Genomic DNA, 22,984 nt, shown 5'->3' with positions numbered 1-22,984 from the left:
AAGCAGCAGCTTCTTTGGCAGCCCAGTCTCATGATGCAGTTCCTAGAAGCTCAGCCTAAGTTCCGTTCTTTCAGCCCTCCCAAAGATTCTGTGAGCTATCTATACACCGCTCCCCCATCAATCCCATTCTGTTTAGTAGCTGAAGATGATTCTATTACTTACAATGAAGAATCTTAACCTATACAGAATTTGGTAGCTAGAAGTAAGGTGCAGCAAGTAAAAGGATCTGAAAAATGGAATTGGCTTAGTTAAGAAGGTAGGGTTTGGGGCAGTGATACCTCGTGCCAACTGAGGTTAAGGTATCAGAGAAAATGGTGGTAGAGTTTCAGAATGCTAGCATGTGTGGGCTGCGTCTTGCCTCTTTCAGAAAAGTCCTACAGGAGAGATGTGGCTCGGGCTAAGGTGAGCAAGTCTGCAGAGATGGAAGGCAATATAGCTTTGCTGAGAGAACTGCTATCTACCAAATAAATTGATAAAGTCCCAAATCTGGAGCCCTGAAGAATTGAAAAAGTCAACTACCGTACTAACGTACTCCAAACTGAAACAGTTATAAGAAAAGGTTCTGAGGAAGCTGCTAAAGCTTTCACAACCTTTCCAAGAACCTTCCCTTAAGAATTTTCTGCCAAGTAATGGGAGCCATCCTAAGGAAAAAGATCAGATTAAGACTGCTGTTATCCCATCCAAGCCTACAGTTTAAAACAATCCGAAGTGGGTACCATTCATTTAAGACCCAACGGGAGAAAAGAACACAGAGGTCAGCAAGTAAAAGATGAGGTTCTTTGTTAAATATGTCTTGACAAGATCTTTGTGGTTTCTCGTGGTAATAATTGAAGAAAACAGACCAGAAACTTACAACTTTTTAGGGAACTGTTTTGCCAAAAAGCAAAACAAAACAAAAACAAATAAAAACCCTAAGCCTGGCCTGAAACAGCCTGTAACTATCTGAAACAATCCCAAGGCCCCAAACCCACAATAACAGGACGTGAAGTGCGAAGACTGTCCAGCCTTCAAGAAGAGGACATTTCCCAATGCCCACTTGTGTCCTTGAAGGTTAATGGGCAATAAAAACATCCTAGAGGGCAATGCCAAGGGCCCCTGAGGACATTAGACAAGGGAGTTCCTCCCAGAAAGGTGAAGCAGGGGTTGCCTAATAGAAAAACCAAAGAATATATTTATGGACAGAGCAGAGAGACCTTGCTATTTTTGCCAAGCAGTATTTTTTTAATTGTTATGGAAAGATGACTGCTATGTTTCCTGTTTTCCCCTTTTCTAAAAGGTTGATTTTATTGCAGTTATCCTGTACCTATCCCATTATGCATATGGTGCTCAGGGGGCAGACATGTTGCTTTTTAGTTTGCAGATGACCAGAACATAAAAAAACCACATCCTAACCTGATGGAGGGGACTATACTCAGATGTCATGGGCTTTGAACTACATGCAATAATAGATTGGGTTTTGGTGGTTTCCTTTTGAGGTGGGGGAAGTGAGCGTTTTCTGTTTTGGAAGAATGTACATAGATATTTAGGTAACCAAAAGGCTGTTTAAATTAAAGCTGTAAGTTGCCTACCAAACATTCCCTCTTCCCTTAAAGGGAATCCTTCCTAAAAGAATCTTAACTTTTAGCTGGTCCCATTGCCACATGGATTTCTCTGCTTCCCTAGCAGCTAGATGGCCATGTGACACAGCTCTGGCCAATGAGATGTAAATTCAAATGCTATGTGGTTCTCTGGGAAAATTGCATCAAGGAAGCTGATTCAACTGGGGGACGTTCCTTTTGTTGCCCTTCCCCACTGCCTCCAAGAGCCATCTTGGACCCTGAGAATGAAGTAACTCGAGAATAAAAACTATGCACTGGGGAGAGCAGAGCAGAAAGATAGGAACCTGTACACCACCTACTTCCAGATTTCTTCTATGTAAAAGGCAAAAGTTCTTATTCAGTTTAAACCACCATTATCTTTGGGTTTTCTGTTATATGTAGCAAAACCTGATATTGAATGATAGAGTATAAAGCAAAAATGTAAATGAAAAATGACCTTAAGTGGTAGCAAGAGCTGTTTGGTAGAAGAATTTCTAGCAGTTAAGATTGCTGAAAGTAGGAAAAAGTTACCAACACACACTGGGGAATACTATGGTCTTCTCAGGAGAAGAATTATTAATATCAAAGAGCTTTTATTGAGAGAGGGGATGATAAGCACCCATAAAAGAGTATTTACCTTTATGAATAAGAGAAAACAATTTATTTTAAAAGCAGTGGGTGGTGCTTTCTCACTTAAATAGTTACTAATAGTTTCATTAAATTATGGCATAAAACCACTTAATTAAATCACTAAAGGAGAACAAAGGAAAAAGAAAAGAGGTATGAAAATGAGAGCAGGTATTGAGTTTGTTTCCTTCCTGGTTCTGGTAGACTTCAATCCTTAAACATCTGTGTCCAAAAAAAAAAAAAATACGTTCTCATTTTAAAAGTATCTTCCTTTATTCCACATATGCTTTAAAATATTTATTGAGCAGAGGAAAAGGAAGGGAGGTAAAAAGATGACACACATGATGATGTAACAATTTTATTCTAAGTTCTGGTGGACTTCGGACTTTAAATGCCTGTCCAAAAAAAAAAAAATATGCCCTCATTTTAAAGGTATCTTCCTTTATTCTGAATATTCTTTTATACATAGATATATTGAGTATTTGCTTTTTAACTATGTTTAGTTAATCACCGATTACAATTAAAAAACATGTTCTCTGATAATATCAATAATTGATTAGGAAGAATTATGAATAATACTGAAAAAAATCATTTCACCATGCATATGGCTATCAAATTATATAGCTTTTGAAATGTACTGATGTATAAAAATTTTAGAGGCTTTTTCATTTTTCTGTAATACAAATTGCTCTATTTCCACAAATAAACAGAAAATAGCACAGATATTAATGATTTGAAATTATATTTGTAATAAATGTGAATTTCTATTTATTCAATTTTTTAATTTCCTCAAACAAACAAACAAATAAACAAAATTACATACGTGGCTGGATCTTTGATTCTCCACCAGGCACTGATGGGGAAATTTCTTGTTGTAATTTTTTTTGTTCCATCTGCTGTAAAACCTAGTGAATGGAAAAAGAATGCCTTAAAAGTAAGCGTTATTTGATTTTCTCTGATATGTATGACCTTTGACAATGCACAACAAACTAACTGAAAATTGTTTTCCAAAATGGGATATTCACGTTCTATAATTTAGATTAATATTCAACAAGGAAGTTTAAAAAAAATGCAGTTTAAAAAATACTAAAATTTAAAATACGACAGCTAATTGAAATACATTACAAAAATACAGGCTTGTAGAAAGCCCCTAAAATCCTTTTTAATGCCACAAGCTTTTTTACTAAATATCACCTGATGGTATTCCAGCTTCTGAGCCTCAAGTTGGTCATGCTGACGTTGTAGCTCTTCTTTTTGTTTCTGAAGCTCATCTGCCTTTTTCTTAAGTTCAGTTTCTTGTATGGAGATAATATTTTCATATTCCTTCAGTTCTTCCTCTGTGAAGAACTGTTGTTGATCCAATGTCTAAAAGACAAAAAAATGAGAAAAGAATAACCTTAGAAAGAAAACAAAAAGGTCTGATTCAGCTTTAAAATTCTATGCTTAGCAAAGTACAAAAGAATATCTATAGTATTACATATTTTGGGTAAGAAAGAAGGGGAAATAAGAATATATACACTTGTACTTATTTGAGCAAAAGATATAACAGGAAGGAAAATCCAGAAACTAATGAGATTGGTTACCTACAGAATAAGGGGAGAACTGGGTGGAAAGGACAAAGACAATGTGGGAAAGAAAATCACACTCCTTTGAATATGCCTTTTTTGCACAGATTTGATTGTTGGAAACATATCAATGTTTCACATACTCAAAGAAAAAAAGAAAATAAATAAAAATCCACAAGGACAAAAAACCTCTCCAAATTGAATACAAATAGAAACAAATAATACTTTTATTTTAAGTGAAATAATCCACAGAAGGGGGAAGGAAAAAAGAACTAACCCAAGAAACTTTTGATCACAGCATTTGGACTATATGCTGTTAGGCTAAAACAACAACAAAACCTGTAAACAAATATTAAAGTCTGGCTTTGCAGAGGCATCAATTAGCAATTCTGAAACTCTTTGTACATCTTAGGATTGAACAAATAAATACAATATTATTGTGGAAAATGGGAGCCAGGCTTTGTATGAAATATGGAAAGAGAAAAAGAATGTTGTATTGGAAGTAGAAGTGTTAGATTGAAATTTAAGGAGATATCAGTGTGAACTCATGAGTTTTAATACATCTTGATAGCTAAATATATAAAAATGAATATAAATGTGTAGATGTGTCTATATACATATGTGCATGCATGCGTGTATATATATACACACATACACATACTATAAATATATATTATATATATATATTTATATATATATATATTTTTTTAAATTCCTCAACTCTGTTACTTGATAAGGCCCAGAAGCAATGGCACTCCAGTAGCAAGGAGCAAATCCAGTGTCCAGATCCTGGACTGTAATATCGATCTCCACTAAAAGGAACCAGTGCTCCTCAGAAAAATGTCTGATTCCAGAGGTAGGGCAGAGAAAGAACAAGATGAGCCTTGGACACCTTATTACACTAAAAAGTAAGGAAGTCCTCAAAGAATGATAGGGACATGCCTGAAGGACACAAAAGCCTGTCTGAGGAAACTCCTACTAGCCAAATCAGGGTCAATTTGAACATCAAAAACAAATGATAGTAAGAATTCAAGTTTACTGAATAAAATAAGAAGCCAGGAGTCTACATTGATATAAACAACTAGAGAAGGAGGAAGGAACAGCTACAGTGGAAAGCCAAGGGAATATTGGCTTTTTCCACCTACAGCAGAAAGCCAACTAAGGAATGATTAGAAAATCACCATTTGTCAACAGTCACAGTAACAATTTATTCTGGCTAGATTCACCAATGCATGCTAAACCCCGTAGATAATGAGTCTCAAAGTATATCCCCAAAGACAATACCTTTTTAAAAAGTAGAGCAATCTCATTTTTTATTGGTCGAAATGTAAATTGGTACAATTCTTTTGAAAAGCACTTTTACAAAGTATATCAACAACCTTAAAAATATTCCCTTGGTCCTGGTAATGCTACATTGAGAATTTATCTTAGAAAATAACCCTGAACACATAAAAACTTCATATAAAAATGTGTTTATAGCAGCTATCTTTTTAAATAACAATAAAAGAATGGAAATAACCTAAATGTCTAACCCTCAGAAAACAGTTAAGCACCTCCATAGTTATTAAAACAATGCTTACAAATAGTATTTGGGAATACTTTTGATATGATGTTGAGTGATTTTTTTTTTTTTAACCTGACTTCTGATTCTGGTAGTATGGTGGGATAGACAAGATACTTTTCAAATTACAAAAGGTAAAACAGTAATTTTACAGTGGGAAAACCTGGTAGACACCACCTTAACCAAATAATCAAAGTTAACATTGGCAGTTATGGAAATAATCAGCAGCATATGATTCTTGATATGATGCACTTAGCATCACTTCAGTGATATTCCTATCAAAAGTAGGAATCATAAGGAAACAGCAGACAAACTCAAAATGAGGGACATTCTACAAAATAACTGGTCTGTAGTTTTTAGAAATACCAATGCTATGAGATACAAAGACTCAGGAACTGTTTCAGATTAAAGTAGACTAGAAAGACATTACAACTAAATCCAATGCACGATCTTGGATTTTCTTTTGCTATAAAGACCAATACAGGAAAAATTGACAAAAATCTCAATACAATCTAGAGATTAGAGAATAGTATTGTGTGTGTAGCATTGATAATCTTACTGTGATTATGTAAATCTTTGTTTGCAAAAAATACACACTCAAGTATTTAAGGTTAAAGCAGCATCATGTGCAACTTACTCTCAAAAATAATTATATATGTTATATATAAATACACACACACACAGATTAAAAATAGAGAAAGAGAGAAAAGGAGAGGGAGAAAGCAAATGTAGTAAAATGGGAAATCTGGGTGAAAGGTATTCAGGAATTCCTTGTTTATTCTTGCAACTTTTTTGTAAACCTGAAATTATGCCAAAGTGAAAAAGGTATGTAATTATCTATTGATCCAGTTCACCAGAAGCACTCAAGGGAATTCATGTTCAAATAATCTTAGCATTCTTCTTCTTCACCAATGTCCAGAAATAGTTCAAATGTTAGACAAAAACTTACAACAAAAAAGAAGCTGATTTCTTTAACCTCAAACTAAGATGACCAATTGTCCCAATTTGTCCAGGATTGTCCAGGTTGTAACACTGAAAAGTTCTGCATCCTGGGAAACTCCACAGTCCAGGTAAACCAGGACAGTTGGCCACCCTATCTCAAACTAATTAAAAAGGTAATCTTTTAATTTTATATAGGAAAAGACAATGTTCTTTTTTTTTTTAACATCTTTATTGGAGTATAATTGCTTTACAATGGTGTGTTAGTTTCTGCTTTATAACAAAGTGAATCAGCTATACATATACATATATCCCCATATCTCCTCCCTCTTGCGTCTCCCTCCCATCCTCCCTATCCCAGCCCTCTAGGTGGTCACAAAGCACCGAGCTGATCTCCCTGTGCTATGCAGCTGCTTCCCACTAGCTATCTATCTTACATTTGGTACTGTATATATGTCCACGACACTCTCTCACTTCATCGCAGCTTACCCTTCTCCCACCCCCGTGTCCTCAAGTCCATTCTCTATGTCTGTGTCTTTATTCCTGTCCTGCCCCTAGGTTCTTCAGAACCATATATATTTTTTTAGATTCCATATATGTGTGTTAGCATATGGTATATGTTTTTCTCTTTCTTAGTTCACTCTGTATGACAGACTCTAGGTCCATCCACCTCACTACAAATAACTCAATTTCGTTTCCTTTTATGGCTGAGTAATATTCCATTGTATATATGTGCCACATCTTATTTATCCATTCATCTGTCAATGGACACTTAGGTTGCTTCCATGTCCTGGCTGTTGTAAATAGAGCTTCAGTGAATATTGGGGTACATGACTCTTTTTGAATTATGGTTTTCTCAGGGTGTATGTCTAGTAGCGGAATTGCTGGGTCTTATGGTATTTCTATTTTTAGTTTTTTAAGGAACCTCCATACTGTTCTCCAAAGTGGCTGTATCAATTTACATTCCCACCAACAGTGCAAGAAGGTTCCTTTTTCTCCACACCCTCTCCAGCATTTACTGTTTGTAAATTTTCTGATGATGGCCATTCTGACTGGTGTGAGGTGATACCTCATTGTAGTTTTGATTTGCATTTCTCTAATGATTAGTGATGTTGAGCATCCTTTCATGTGTTTGTTGGCAATCTGTATATCTTCTTTGGAGAAATGTCTCTTTAAGTCTTCTGTCCATGTTTGGATTGGGTTGTTTGTTTTTTTGATATTGAGCTGCATGAGCTGCTTGTAAATTTTGGAGATTAATCCTTTGTCAGTTGCTTCATTTGCAAATATTTTCTGCCATTCTGAGGGCTGTCTTTCATCTTGTTTATGGTTTCCTTTGCTGTGCAAAAGCTTTTAATTTTCATTAGGTCCCATTTGTTTATTTTTGTTTTTATTTCCATTTCTCTAGGAGGTGGGTCAAAAAGGATCTTGCTGTGATTTATGTCATAGAGTGTTCTGCCAATGTTTTCCTCTAAGAGTTTTATAGTGTCTGGCCTTACATTTAGGTCTTTAATCCATTTTGAGTTTATTTTTGTGTATGGTGTTAGGGAGTATTCTAATTTCATTCTTTTACATGTAGTTGTCCAGTTTTCCCAGCACCAATTATTGAAGAGGCTGTCTTTTCTCCATTGTATATTCTTGCCTCCTTTATCAAAAATAAGGTGACCATATGTGCGTGGGTTTATCTCTGAGCTTTCTGTCCTGTTCCATTGATCTATATTTCTGTTTTTGTGCCAGTACCATACTGTCTTGATTACTGTAGCTTTGTAGTATAGTCTGAAGTCCAGGAGCCTGATTCCTCCAGCTCTGTTTTTCTTTCTCAAGATTCCTTTGGCTATTCGGGGTCTTTTGTGTTTCCATACAAATTGTGAAATTTTTTGTTCTAGTTCTGTGAAAAATGCCATTGGTAGTTTGATAGGAATTGCACTGAATCTATAGATTGCTTTGGGTAGTATAGTCATTTTCACAATGTTGATCCTTCCAATCCAAGGACATGGTATATCTCTCCATCTGTTTCTATCATCTTTAATTTTTTTCATCAGTGTCTTATAGTTTCCTGTATACAAGTCTTTTGTCTGCTTAGGTAGGTTTATTCCTAGGTATTTCATTCTTCTTGTTGCAATGGTAAATGGGAGTGTTTCCTTAATTTCTCTTTCAGATTTTTCATCATTAGTGCATAGGAATGCAAGAGATTTCTGTGCATTAATTTTGTATCATGCAACTTTACCAAGTTCATTGATTAGCTCTAGTAGTCTTCTGGTGGCATCTTTAGGATTTTCTGTGTATAGTATCATGTCACCTGCAAACAGTGACAGTTTTACTTCTTTTCCAATTTGGATTCCTTTTATTTCTTTTTCTTCTCTGATTGCTGTGGCTAAAACTTCCAAAACTATGTTGAATAGTAGTGGTGAGAGTGGACAACCTTGTCTTGTTCCTGATCTTAGAGGAAATGGTTTCAGTTTTTCACCATTGAGAACGATGTTGGCTGTGGGTTTGTAATATATGGCTATTATTATGTTGAGGTAAGTTCCCTTTGTGCTTACTTTCTGGAGGGTTTTTATCATAAATGGGTGTTGAATTTTGTCAAAAGCTTTTTCTGCATCTATTGAGATGATCATATGGTTTATCTCCTTCAAGTTGTTAATATGTTTTAGCACATTGATTGATTTGCGTATATTGAAGAATCCTTGTATTCCTGGGATAAACCCCATTTGATCATGGTGTATGATCCTTTTAATGTGCTGTTGCATTCTGTTTGATAGTATTTTGTTGAGGATTTTTGCATCTATATTCATCAGTGATATTGGCCTGTAGTTTTCTTTTGTGACATCTTTGTCTGGTTTTGGTATCAGGGTGATGGTGGCCTCGTAGAATGAGTTTGGGAGTGTTCCTCCCTCTGCTATATTTTGGAAGAGTTTGAGAAGGATAGGTGTTAGCTCTTCTCTAAATGTTTGATAGAATTCGCCTGTGAAGGCATCTGGTCTTGGGCTTTTGTTTGTTGGAAGATTTTTAATCACAGCCTCAATTTCAGTGCTTATGATTGGTCTGTTTATATTTTCTATCTTCCTGGTTCAGTCTCGGAAGGTTGTGCTGTTCTAAGAATTTGTCCATTTCTTCCAGGTTGTCCATTTTATTGGCATAGAGTTGCTTGTAGTAATCTCTCATGATCCTTTGTATTTCTGCAGTGTCAGTTGTTACTTCTCCTTTTTCATTTCTAATTCTATTGATTTGAGTCTTCTCCCTTTTTTTCTTGATGAGTCTGGCTAATGGTTCATCAATTTTGTTTATCTTCTCAAAGAACCAGCTTTTAGTTTTCTTGATCTTTGCTACTGTTTCCTTCATTTCTTTTTCATTTATTTCTGATCTGATGTTTATGATTTCTTTCCTTCTGCTAACTTTGGGTTTTTTTGTTATTCTTTCTCTAACTGCTTTAGGTGTAAGGTTAGGTTGCTTTATTTGAGATGTTTCTTGTTTCTTGAGGTAGGATGGTATTGCTATAAACTTCTCTCTTAGAACTGCTTTTGCTGCATCCCATAGGTTTTGGGTCGTCGTGTTTTCATTGTCGCTTGTTTCTAGGTATTCTTTGATTTCCTCTTTGATTTCTTCAGTGATATCTTGGTTGTTCAGTAGTGTATTGTTTAGCCTCCAGGTGTTTGTATTTTTTACAGATTTTTTCCTGTAATTGATATCTAGTCTCCTAGCATTGTGGTCGGAAAACATATTTGATACGATTTCAATTTTCTTAAAATTACCAAGGCTTGATTTGTAACCCAAGGTATGATTTATCCTGGAGAATGTTCTATGAGCACTAGAGAAGAAAGTGTATTCTGTTGTTTTGGGATGGAATGTCCTATAAATATCGATTAAGTCCATCTTGTTTAATGTATCATTTCAAGCTTGTGTTTCCTTATTTATTTTCATTTTGGATGATCTGTCCATTGGTGAAAGTGGGGTGTTAAAGCCTCCTACTATGATTGTGTTACTGTTGATTTCCTCTTTTATGGCTGTTAGCATTTGCCTTATGTATTGAGGTGCTCCTATGTTGGGTGCACAAATATTTACAATTGTTATATCTTCTTGGATCGATCCCTTGATCATTATGTAGTGTCCTTCTTTGTCTCTTGTAATAGTCTTTATTTTAAAGTCTGTTTTATGATATGAGAATTGCTGCTCCAGCTTTCTTTTGATTTCCATTTGCATGGAGTATCTTTTTCTATCCCTTCACTTTCAGTCTGTATGTGTCCCTAGTTCTGAAGTGGGTCTCTTGTAGACAGCATATATACAGGTCTTGTTTTTGTTTCCGTTCAGCCAGTCTATGTCTGTTGGTTGGAGCATTTAATCCATTTACATTTACGGTAGTTTTCAATATGTATGTTCTTATTACCATTTTCTTAATTGTTTTGGGTTTGTTATTGTAGGTCTTTTCCTTCTCTTGTGTTTCCTGCCTAGAGAAGTTCCTTTAGCATTTGTTGTAAAGCTGGTTTGGTGGTGCTGAATTCTCTTAGCTTTTGCTTGTCTGTAAAGGTTTTAATTTCTCCATCGAATCTGAATGAGTTCCTTGCTGGGTAGAGTAAACTTGGTTGTAGGTTCTTCCCTTTCATCACTTTAAATATGTCCTGCCACTCCCTTCTGGCTTGCAGAGTTCCTCCTGAAAGATCACCTGTTAACCTTATGGGGATTCCCTTGTATGTTATTTGTTGCTTTCCCTTACTGTTTTTAATATTTTTTCTTTGTATTTAAATTCTGATCGTTTGATTAATATGTGTCTTGGTGTGTTTCTCCTTAGATTTATCCTGTATTGGACTCTCTGTGCTTCCTGGAGTTGATTGACTATTTCCTTTCCCATATTAGGGAAGTTTTCAACTATAATCTCTTCAAATATTTTCTCAGTCCCTTTCTTTTTCTCTTCTTCTTCTGGGACCCCTATAATTTCAATGTTACTGCATTTAATGTCGTCCCAGAGGTCTCTGAGACTGTCCTCAATTCTTTTCAGTCTTTTTTCTTTATTCTGCTCTGTGGTAGTTATTTCCACTATTTTATCTTCCAGGTCACTTATCTGTTCTTCTGCCTCAGTTATTCTATTGATTCCTTCTAGAGAATATTTAATTTTATTTATTGTGTTGTTCATCATTGTTTGCTTGCTCTTTAGTTCTTCTAGGTCCTTGTTAAACATTTCTTGTATTTTCTCCATTCTATTTCCAAGATTTTGGATCATCTTTACTATCATTACTCTGAATTCTTTTTCAGGTAGACTGCCTATTTCCTCTTCATTTGTTTGGTCTGGTGGGTTTTTACCTTGCTCCTTCATCTGCTGTGTGTTTCTCTGTCTTCTCATTTTGCTTAACTTACTGTCTTTGGGGTCTTCTGTTTGCAGGCTGCAGGTTCGTAGTTCCTGTTGTTTTTGGTGTCTGTCCCCAGTGGCTAAGGTTGGTTCAGTGGGTTGTGTAGGCTTCCTGGTCAAGGGGACTGGTGCCTGTGTTCTGGTGGATGAGGCTGGATCTTGTCTTTCTGGTGGGCAGGACCACGTCTGGTGGTGTGTTTTGGGGCGTCTGTGACCTTATTATGATTTTAGGCAGCCTCTCTGCTAATGGGTGGGGTTGTGTTCCTGTCTTGCTAGTTGTTTGGCATAGGGTGTCCAGCACTGTAGCTTGCTGGTCATTTAGTGGAGCTGGGTCTTAGTGTTGAGATGGAGATCTCTGGGAGAGCTTTCACCGTTTGATATTACGTGAAGCCGGGAGGTCTCTGGTGGACCAATTGTCCTGAACTCAGCTCTCCCATCTCAGAGGCACAGGTCTGACACCTGTAGGAAGGAAGGAAGGAGGGAGGGAGGAAGGAAACAATTAAAATAAAAAACTTTTTTAATTATTAAAAATAAAATAAATTAAAAAGTAATAAAAAAAGGAAAGAAAGAAAGAAGAGAGCAACCAAACCAAAAAACAAATCCACCAATGATAACAAGCACTAAAAACTATACTAAAAAAACCAAAAAAACAAAAACAAAAAAAAGGACAGACAGATCCCTAGGACAAATGGTAAAAGCAAAGCTGTACAGACAAAGTCACACAAAGAAGCATACATATACACACTCACAAAAAGAGAAAAAGGAAAAAATATATATGTATCTATATAAAAAAAAAAGGAAGAGAGCAACCAAATCAATAAACAAATCTACCAATGATAATAAACTCTAATTACTAAACTAAGATAAACATAAAACCAGAAATAAATTAGATGCAGAAAGCAAACCCCAAGTCTACAGTTGCTCCCAAAGTCCACCAGCTCAATTTTGGGATGATTCGTTGTCTATTCAGGTATTCCACAGATGCAGGGTACATCAAGTTGATTGTGGAGATTTAATCCGCTGCTCCTGAGGCTGCTGGGAGAAATTTCCCTTTCTCTTCTTTGTTCGCACAGCTCCTGGGGTTCAGCTTTGGATTTGGCCCCGCCTCTGCATGTAGGTCGCCTGAGGGTGTCTGTTCTTCGCCCAGTCAGGATGGGGTTAAAGTAGCAGCTGATTAGGGGGCTCTGGCTCACTCAGGCCGGTGGGGAGGGAGGGGTACAGAATGCGGGGCGAGCCTGCAGCGGTAGAGACTGACATGACGTTGCAATAGCCTGAGGCATGCTGTGTGTTCTCCTGGGGAAGTTGTCTCTGGATCACCGGACCCTGGCAGTGGCGGGCTGCACAGGCTCCTGGGGTGGTGTGGAGAGTGACATGTGCTTGCACACAGGCTTCTTGGTGCCTGCAGTAGCAGCCTTAGTGTTTCATGCCTGTCGCTGGTGTCCACGCTGATAGCCGTGGCTGGCGCCCATAGACAATGTTCTATTTTCAATCTACTTTATTTGGTACCTCTCAACCATTCTGTTCAAGATGTGTATGCACTCACTTATACACAGTAAACCATGGTATAAATTCAAATACTTTTCAGGAGCAATTTGACAGATATATTTAGAAACTAAAAAATGTTCATAAAACTTGAGAATAGTTCTATTCCTAGGAATTAATCCAAGGGAAATCATCACAGATGCCCCCAAATGCATGAACAAATGGATAGTCGTCATAATGTTATTTATCACAGTAAAAAAAAATTAGAATTGACCCATAATGTCTGAATCTGGAAGAATGGCTGTATAAATTATGCTACAACCACACAACTGCATGCTAAGTGGTCATTTTTTAAATCGAGATTTTGAGACATGGCATTGGAAAATGTTCATGAAATATTGTTATATTTTAAAAAAACAGAATTTCACAAACATACAAAGTCATTTATATTGTGAATATATGAAGCCATTTAAAAAAATATATAGATATGAATTTATGTGTATATGTAAGCTAAAAATGGGACAGTAAACTATTTATTCACTATATGCTATATATGCATATACTAAATATACAAACGATTTCCAAACTGATATAACACAATGCCTAATTTAAGTGTCTACCTCCAGATGGTAGAATTACATGTAACCTCTAACTCATACTTTAACTGTATCCGTATTTTTAATTTTCAAGAATGAACATTATTTTACACGTAAAAAAAGTACGATTTTAGAAAGATATAATTACATGCAATGTGATTACCAATAGAGATCAATTGTCCCAGCTTTGCAAGAAATCAAGTTCATTATTTTATAGTGACATTTTATATGAAAAGCCAAGATGGTAAAACTATACATGCAAACATAATGGCGAATAAAAGTTAAAAGCAGAATAGACTGATGTAGAATTTCTTGAACCATACATCCCATTTCACGTAGGTTCTATTACCTCCCAGCTATCTGGCTCCAAGAATTCCTTTTTTTCTGTAGCTTTCAAAAACTCTTCTAGAGTCACCAATCGGTCTTTGTTAGTATCAACCTGATTAAAGGAAAATGTACATGTAAAATAAAATAACTCTTTCACATTATTTAGATACTAGAAATTCTTCTAATAGATGCTACTACATAAACATACAGCAATTAGGGCTAGCCTAACATCCATAGAAACTGAGGGAAAAAAATCAAAACAGGACACTCAACATTATCCTAGAATCAGAAAATAGATAACTTTCTCTTCTATATAATTCAAATTTGAAAATAACTGATACCCCCAAAGATCACCAAGTTTGAGTCTGCTGATATGACTGGATAGACTAGTATTGTTTTCCTTACTCACCATACCTCCTTTCAAAGCCAAGTGCTTGGGCAAGAAAAACAATCTTTCCAGAAAGAAAACTGTTTTAGCCAAGAGTAAAGGAGTTTAAGTTAAAATGCTCCCAACATTGTTTTCCTAAAAACAAACAACTAACTAAATCAAAGCTAAAGTTGACAACCTTTCCAAACCCTGTTTAATGGCTCTTATAGACTATGGCAAATTCAGTTACAAAAGTGAACTCTGTGATGGCCAAAGAAATTCATTTGTTACTTGGAAGCCAGCACTCAACAAAAATCCCAATTTACCATGAATAGCTCAAATATCAGGTGAAAATCACTGAAGCAAAACAGTGGGCTTGGGGAATTCCCTGGTGGTCCAGTGGTTAGGACTCTATGCTTTCACTGCCAAGGGCCCTGGTTCGATCCCTGGTCAGGGAACTAAGATCCCACAAGCTGATCCCACAAGCCACGTGGTGCAGCCAAAAACAAATAAACAAACAAAACAAAACAAAACAACAAAAAAGTGGGCTTAAGTTACCCTGCCTATGATAGCTATTTCAGAGTTTTCAGCTTAATAATGTGAACAAGAAATAAATACTTGTTGTTATAAACCATTAAGGTATTGAGTTTTTTAATTTCTTAGCAAAAACTAATACAGCATTTAAAATATCAAATAATGGACTACATTATTTTTCACTTCTAAAAGAATGTTTTACAGCATTCTTTTATATGCAGCAGCATCTTAATATTTTAAAATATTTTAAAGCAGTTACAAAATAATTTTATTTACACTAAGGGAACCTACTGACTGTTCTGGATCAAAAATGCAAAATCCAATTAAATATCTATTATGTATATTTATTTTCCATTTTACAATAAGATTTATTGCAAGAACTTGAAAAATCCACAGAAGTAACAGATAAACTTTTCAAACATACCTCATTCATTACATGTTCCCTCATTCTAAGCCTTTCTTCCTCCATTTCTACCATATCATCCTCTTCATTTTTAGGGTCATATACTTTCTCCAACTAAAAAGAAAAATTTAAAACCAACATAAAAGAAAGGAAGATAATAGAAGGAAAAAAGACAGAGCAAAACCACTGAATACTTAATGAACTCATTTACCTCTTTAGTAAATAGGGCTTCTAATTCCTGTTCATCTAGGAAGCCATCACTATTGACATCTAAAGTTTAAAAGTTACAAATGCAAAAACTGATTTTAATGCCTTAGAAAATTGATAGTTAAAATATAACTAATTACAAATGGTTTGCAAAAGTATTACTTAACATGAAGCATCAACATGCTACAGAAAAAGGTGTCTTTCTTTTTTATGAAGCCTCAGATCAGTCCAACTGATAACAATTCACTACTTATTCATAATTCATCATAGTTATTTAGAAAAATATATATATTAACCATTTTTTCCAAAAATATAAAGTGAAGCAATATGCTATAAGACTAAAAGTAAATTTTAATATTACAGCATAAAGTCCATTAGATATAACCTAGCTAGACACAGAAATGCCTTCATTTTACAGAGAAACTTGTAATAAGTCATATAATGACTCAAAAGTAAAAGCAAGTATAAAGACATAGCTACTGACCTAAAATATTTTATACTGCAGACCAGCAATAAAGACTACTATACTACCCTAGAGGAAAACTCTAAATGTTTACTATCAATAGGACTTGATTAGCAAACCTTGGCAGAAATCAATTAAGAGTAAAGCATCTATAATTTTTCAAACAAAAGATATAAATATTAATATTGTATCAAATCTGTTACCATGTAATTTGAAAAATGTCTTGGGGTCAAAGTCATTAGGATCCAATCCATCAGCCTCTTCCCACACTTCTTTTAGTTGATCTTTGCTTCCCTGTGAATCAATTTTTAAAAAACCACTCAAAACAAACTATAATCTATGTATATAGGCTCAAAATAAAATATAAAATTGAAAAACTTTGCAGAATTAAGAATCAAGATTTTAAGTACTAATAACTTATAAAATTCTTCTATCTGGCATAAAGAAGTATCTTCATCTAACTATGGTTTTACAAAGTCATAATCCTTACTGGATGATTAACTTTGGGATGATTTTCATGCTTTCTCTTCATTTCTTCAAATTTAGATTCTTCTTCTTTTCTCTTTTCTTCATTCAGTGTTTTTAAATATTCTCTCCTTTCATGTTCCTTCATCATTTCATATTTTTTAAATTCTTCATGTCGAGCCTTATCATAGTGTTCCAGATCACTTGTAGCCTATAATGCAATATTTAAATTAAATAAGAAGATGTGCTTGAAAAATATAAACAAAGGCTTTCTTGCATATAGCATACTCTCTAACAGAAGGTAGCATAGGAGGGCCAAAACATATTTGACTTCTGTTTTAAATTTTACCCTTCTATTTTAGTCATTATTATTCTCAGAGATGTAGGCATTCAAAGAAAGTAAAAGTTCAAAGCTAGCTTCAACTTTAGGAAGTTCCTCATAAGCAAGTAACATATAAATTTATTTTTAAAAGAAGAAAAAGGAAGGGACTGTATCAAATCTGTACAGTATAGAGAACTAGAACAGTTCCTAACGACTTAACTAAATCTAGTAACACCCAGGCTAGAACATCTAATTTGCTAACTTCATACAGTACATGAGAGGTCTACAAATTATAATCTAAAATCCTGAGGCAGGATGTGTCTAAGAATTTTCTAGATTTTAGAAAAGACATATGGCATATATGCCATATCATATAACACCCCTGAAGAGTCTGTAACCAAACAGATTAGTACTTCCTTATCAAAATCTATAAATACTCACACTAAGTAAGCTAAATAAAACCTATAAATAGCCTTACTATAATTCAAGCCAGGTTTCCATTTTTATAGTATTTTGGATTTTGGAATTGTTGGCAAGGGATTACAGGCCTGTATGTCCACATTATTATCTATACTAATAAGGGTTAAGCTATCTCCCTTTAAAGATATTCTAGAGAGTATGTAAAAGTTATACTACCACTTTCTGGAATTTACTTGTCAAATTACAAAACCTCAAAGGCACAACAAAGATAACACATTTTGAAATGAGTCTCACCGCTTTGATTAGCATATCTAAATCTGTAGATTCAAACTTCTCAGGATTCAGGTGATTTAGATGATCAAATTGTTTTAGAAGAGCGTGGTGGTCTATGCCTGTATCTGAAAGAAAATGAGAAAACTGTAAACAATAAATTATTAGAAGCTAGAAACATTAATATAAATAATACATAAGAATAAGCATTCAGGGGGCTTCCCTGGTGGCGCAGTGGTTGAGAATCTGCCTGCCAATGCAGGGGACACGGGTTCGAGCCCTGGTCTGGGAAGATCCCACATGCCACAGAGCAACTGGGCCTGTGAGCCACAATTACTGAGCCTGCGCGTCTGGAGCCTGTGCTCCGCAATAAGAGAGGCCGTGATAGTGAGAGGCCCACGCACCGCGATGAAGAGTGGCCCCCGCTTGCCACAACTAGAGAAAGCCCTCGCACAGAAACGAAGACCCAACACAGCCATAAATAAATAAATAAATAAATTTAAAATTGATGTGGTGATTTCCTTTAAAAAAAAGAATAAGCATTCATATTAATTCCTATAGGATTTTATAAGAAAATTCAAAGTTTTAGATTTAAAAGTTCATATTTTCTTTTAGAATATCATACATATTGTTATTCTAGGCAAAGGTAATGCCCTTGAATCTAGAATGGAATACAATTTAATGTGTACATTTTAATGTTATTTCAAGAAAGACTAGTTAGCTAGCAGTATAATTTACAGTAAAAACTTTTTCATTATTGTAAAAGTACCAAATTTCCTACTTTTAATTAGATAAACTCTAATATACTACCCTCACCAAAGGTCTAAGAAGAATTTCTTTCTTTTTTTTTATAAGAATTTTTTTTTTTTTGGCTGCACCTGGTCTTAATTGCAGCATGTGGGATCTTTTATTTGCAGCATGTGGACTTCTTTGTTGCAGCATGTGGATGCTTACTTGAGGCATGTGGGCTTCTTAGTTGTGGCATGCAGACTACTTAGTTGAGGCATGCGGACTTCTTAGCTGTGGCATGCATGCAGGATCTAGTTTCCCGACCAGGGATCGAACCCGGGCCCCCTGCACTGGGAGCACAGAGTCTTACCCACTGGACCACCAGGGAAGTCCTAAGAAGAATTTCTAAAAAGAATTGCTCTAAAATTTATATGAAGGAACTATTTGTATGCTGCTCCAATTAATCCTTTATGGAACAATAAAAATCTAATTCAGTAAATTCATTTGATTATGACTTTTTTTTTTGGCTGCACAGCACAGCATGTGGGATCTTAGTTCCGCCACCAGGGATCGAACCCTCGCCCCCTACACTGGAAGCACAGAGTCTTAACCACTGGACCGCCAGGGAAGTCCCTGATTATGACTGATTTTTAAAGAAACATCATTTTCTTTGTAAAGAACTTACAAAAAAAAAAACAAGCTACTGTGTATTGTAGTTGAATGAGTGAAGCGATTCTGGACGATTTCAGTTGTATTATAGAACTGAGCAAAATATGTACATGTGTTGATTTGTTAGAAGTCAGGGTTCTCACTTAGGAAAAAAGAACATACAAACATGAAAATCATGGAAGGCAAGAAAGAAACTTGGGGAAAGGGATGGGAATTAGTGCTAACTGTGTGAACTTATTATTTCTAAAACATACATATATAATGTGTACACATATATGCATGTATGTTTCACATGTATATGCATGTGTATGAATATATATTTATATATATGTGTGTGCATGCATATGTGTATAGACATGCATGTATTTTCTATCTCTGTCCTATGGAAGTGTCAAGAAGAAAATATATCCCAGGAGTATTGAGCACACCTAGTGCCATCTCTTGGTCTGTAACATCATTTTGCACTAAAATTAAGAACCAGGAATCCTCAGAGAAATGGCTAATTCCAGGGCTAGGGCAGGGTATAAAGTACAAGATGAGCCTGGAACATATTGTTATGCCAGAAAGTAAGAAACAGCGAAATTTAGTTCAACTAAGCTTTCACTGAATTCTCAATATGGCCCTGTACTAGAAGTTTTACTTATGAAGAAAAGATCTGTTACAAAACCTAGCCCTAAAGGATACGACCCGTCACTGAAATACATGAAAAGACACTTAGCCTCACTCAAAATAAGAGAAATACATATTAAACCTGCACAATTATACCATCTAACAGAGTGGCAAAACTCCTAAAGTTTGATGATACTTATAATTAGCAAGGCTGTGAGAAATTATTGCTGGTCGGAATGGGTATTGATCACCCTCCGTGGAGGTGGCAGTATCTACCAAAATTACAAATACATATATCCTTTGGTTTAACAGTTTCATTGTGGGGAACTTATCCTACAGATAATCTTACATGGATACATAGTGGTATGTGTACAAGAGTGTTCACTAGAAATAACCCAAATATCCATCAACAGGGAGGGGTCTGGTAAATAAATTATGGTATACCTATATAAGGGAAATCTATGCAGTTGCTGAAAAAAAAAATGATGGTCTCTATGTACTAATACAGAAAGATCTCCAAAATATATTAGTAAAGGAAAAATACAAGCTACAAATGTGTATTGCATGTATCTTTTGTATAAAAGAGAGGAAAAATAAGAAATTTTATTTGTATTTGTTTATATATGAGTAAAGAAACTCAGGAAGGATGGTATTAGGGGGCAGTGGGAACTGATAAAGTACAAAAATATCAGGGAACTTTTTGCTATATACTTTCTTACACTTTCTTTTTTTAAACCATGTGAATGTATTGCCTACTTTAAAAATTACACACACAACCCCGCAAAATTAAGACACTTTAAGCCCTTCTTCAAATTATCAGAAATTTTAATTCATAAATTTTGAATCAATGAGAAAATACTCATAACTTTTCTAAGCATATAAAACAGTTTACTTTAGATAATGAAATTCAGCCCCTGTCTTGGAATAAAGAAAATATTGCCAAGATTAAGGGGATGGAAGTTGTCTAAGGGCAAAGAAATCTCAAACCACCTTAGGCCTGGCTTCAAGGATGGAATTACCTTGTGTGTCTGACCAGCTGAAGTAGGATGGTATGAGTTAATTCACCTCTCATTGATATCCTTAGTTTCAGGATAAAGAGTATTTGGTACTTGTTTTCTAAGTCTATTCACCAGCAGAGAGTTTACTGCTCTACACAATTTCTCCAATATGATCCATTGACCAGAGGTACGTGTTTAAAATGCAGGAACTTCCCTGGTGGTCCAGTGGGTAAGACTCCGTGCTCCCAATGCGGGGGCCCAGATTCAATCCCTGGTCGGGGAACTAGATCCTGCATGCATGCTACAACTAAGAGTTCGCATGCAGCAACTAAGAAGCCCACATGATGCAACTAAGACCCAGCACAGCCAAAATAAAAATAAATAAATAAATAATAAAAAACTATTTTTAAAAAATAAAAAGATAAAATGCAGATTACTCATCCCTAGAATCAGAGTATCTGGAGGTGAGATCCAGTAATCTGCATTTTTAACTAGCTCCCTAAGGTGATTTTTATGCAATCTGAAGTTTAAGAACTGCTATTCCACCCTTAGTAAGTATTCAGATATTTATTGATGACAACGAACCACCCAGATAACCAACCTATGGGGGCATGTTACAAGGACACAGGAGCCAGCTTGAAGGGTCTCCCACTTGCCAAAGCTGGCCCTTGGATTTTGATTCATAATTAGAAAGGCCATTCCAAGACAATAAAGGAATTCACTTATGTTGTCAACTGTTGCTTTTATGGTTTTATTTTCTACACTTAAATCTTTGATTTATATAAGCACTTATTCTGATGTATATGAGATATAAATCTAACTGTACCTTTTTCCAAATGGCTATCCAACTCTATTAAGACTACTTATTTTTTTTTAAATCTTTATCTCACTAATAATGAGATACCACCTTTAATTCAAACTAAATTCCATATGTATTTAATTTTATTTCTGGAATTTCTATTTTGTTCCACTGCTCTTTCTACTTACATGACAAAACCATAACGTTCTAATGTCTGAGGCTTAGTGATATATTTTAATATCTAATACATCTAGTCCTTCTTTGTTCTTCGTCAGAGGCACATCACTTTTCTTGCTCATTTCCCTTCTCATATGAACTTTAAAATTAACTTGGCTAGGGCTTCCCTGGTGGCGCAGTGGTTGAGAATCTGCCTGCTAATGCAGGGGACACGGGTTCGAGCCCTGGTCTGGGAAGATCCCACATGCCGCGGAGCAACTAGGCCCGTGAGCCACAACTACTGAGCCTGCGCGTCTGGAGCCTGTGCCCCGCAACGGGAGGGGCCGCGATAGTGAAAGGCCCGCGCACCGCGATGAAGAGCGGTCCCCGCACCGCGATGAAGAGTGGCCCCCACTTGCCGCAACTGGAGAAAGCCCTCGCACGAACCGAAGACCCAGCACAGCCAAAAATAAATAAATAAATAAAAATAAAAGTAGCTATAAAAAATAAAAAAAAAAAATAAAAAAAATTAACTTGGCTAGTACCAGGGGAAAAAAGTACATCTTTTTATTTGGATCATGTTAAATTTGTAAATTAACCTAAGAAGAACTGACATGTTCATAATGTTGAGTCTTTGTATCAAAAAGATGTTATGTCTTCCCCTTTTTTCAAGTCTACTTTCGTGTCCTTCAGGAGCGTTTTAAAGTTTTTATCTGTAAGTTTTGCACATTTCTTAATAGGTTTATTCAGGGTGTTTTATCTTTGTTGGTATCATAAATGGAATCTTTTCTTCCATTATATCTCCTAATTGGCTGTTGTTTGTACATATGAAAAACACTGATTTCTGCATATTGTTTACCTTGTTGAATTTTCCTTTTGTATATACTAAGTTTTTCAGACAAGTTCTTTGGGTTTTCCAAGTGAATAATTATATTACCTGCAAATAGAGATGGTTTTATCCCCTACTTTCCAATTATTTTACCTCCAATTTTTTCATTTGTATAATTTCTTTGGCTAGTACCTCCAAAACAATATTAATTAGTAGTGGTGACAGTGAGCATCATTGTTTTGTTCTGATTTTAGTGAGAAAATATATTTGTGTTTCCCCAATGTGTAGCTGAGTTGGACATATCTGATCATGTTACAGAAGTATCTATTGATTACTATTTTATTACTTTTTTAAAATTAAGAAGGGGTGTTAATTTTTGTCAAATGCCTTTTCTGAATATATGGAGATGATCATACGAACAATGAGATTACTTTCTTTAAGATATCTTCACATTTCAAAAACTCTGCTTCATAGCTATTTAATCTTCTCATAGTCTAAAATTAAAAGAATATAGAAAGATGAATAGGCAGAGCACAGAGGATTTTTAGGGCAGTGAAACTACTCTGTATGATACTGTAACAGTTGATACATGTCATTATAAATTTGCCTAAACCCATAGAATGTATAACACCAAGAGTGAACTCTAATATAAACTATGGATTTGGGGTAATTATGATGGGTCAGTGTAGGTTCATCAATAGTAACAAAGGTACCACACTGTTGGGAGATGTT

The 22,984-nt window shown here is 35.4% G+C and overlaps 1 protein-coding gene and 1 non-coding gene across 6 annotated transcripts in view; one reads left to right on the top strand and one right to left on the bottom strand.

The window, feature by feature from the left end:
- Positions 1-2,145: 2,145 nt before the first annotated feature.
- Positions 2,146-22,984, bottom strand: part of NUCB2 (nucleobindin 2) — a 44,567-nt gene continuing 23,728 nt past the window's right edge. For 2 of the 5 annotated variants that reach the window (XM_036862653.1, XM_036862655.1), the window contains 9 exons: positions 17,488-17,591; positions 16,477-16,662; positions 16,190-16,280; positions 15,528-15,586; positions 15,338-15,430; positions 14,035-14,124; positions 3,399-3,569; positions 3,028-3,109; positions 2,146-2,426 (listed from right to left, as the gene is read on the bottom strand). In XM_036862653.1, coding sequence (XP_036718548.1) covers positions 2,419-2,426; positions 3,028-3,109; positions 3,399-3,569; positions 14,035-14,124; positions 15,338-15,430; positions 15,528-15,586; positions 16,190-16,280; positions 16,477-16,662; positions 17,488-17,591 — 884 coding nt within the window. In that variant the 3' untranslated portion in view covers positions 2,146-2,418. Of the gene's footprint in view, positions 2,427-2,486; positions 2,600-3,019; positions 3,110-3,398; positions 3,570-6,727; positions 6,739-12,031; positions 12,067-14,034; positions 14,125-15,337; positions 15,431-15,527; positions 15,587-16,189; positions 16,281-16,476; positions 16,663-17,487; positions 17,592-22,984 lie in introns of those variants that run through there. The other 3 variants (XM_036862658.1, XM_036862654.1, XM_036862656.1) reach the window with 3 other exon arrangements.
- TRNAS-CGA lies at positions 14,765-14,837 on the top strand. The gene has a single exon. It is a non-coding gene; the product is annotated as a tRNA-Ser (tRNA).

This window comes from Balaenoptera musculus, chromosome 8, assembly GCF_009873245.2.
Source record: "Balaenoptera musculus isolate JJ_BM4_2016_0621 chromosome 8, mBalMus1.pri.v3, whole genome shotgun sequence".
Lineage (NCBI taxonomy): Eukaryota > Metazoa > Chordata > Mammalia > Artiodactyla > Balaenopteridae > Balaenoptera > Balaenoptera musculus.
This window is presented reverse-complemented; position numbering and strand designations above follow the sequence as displayed.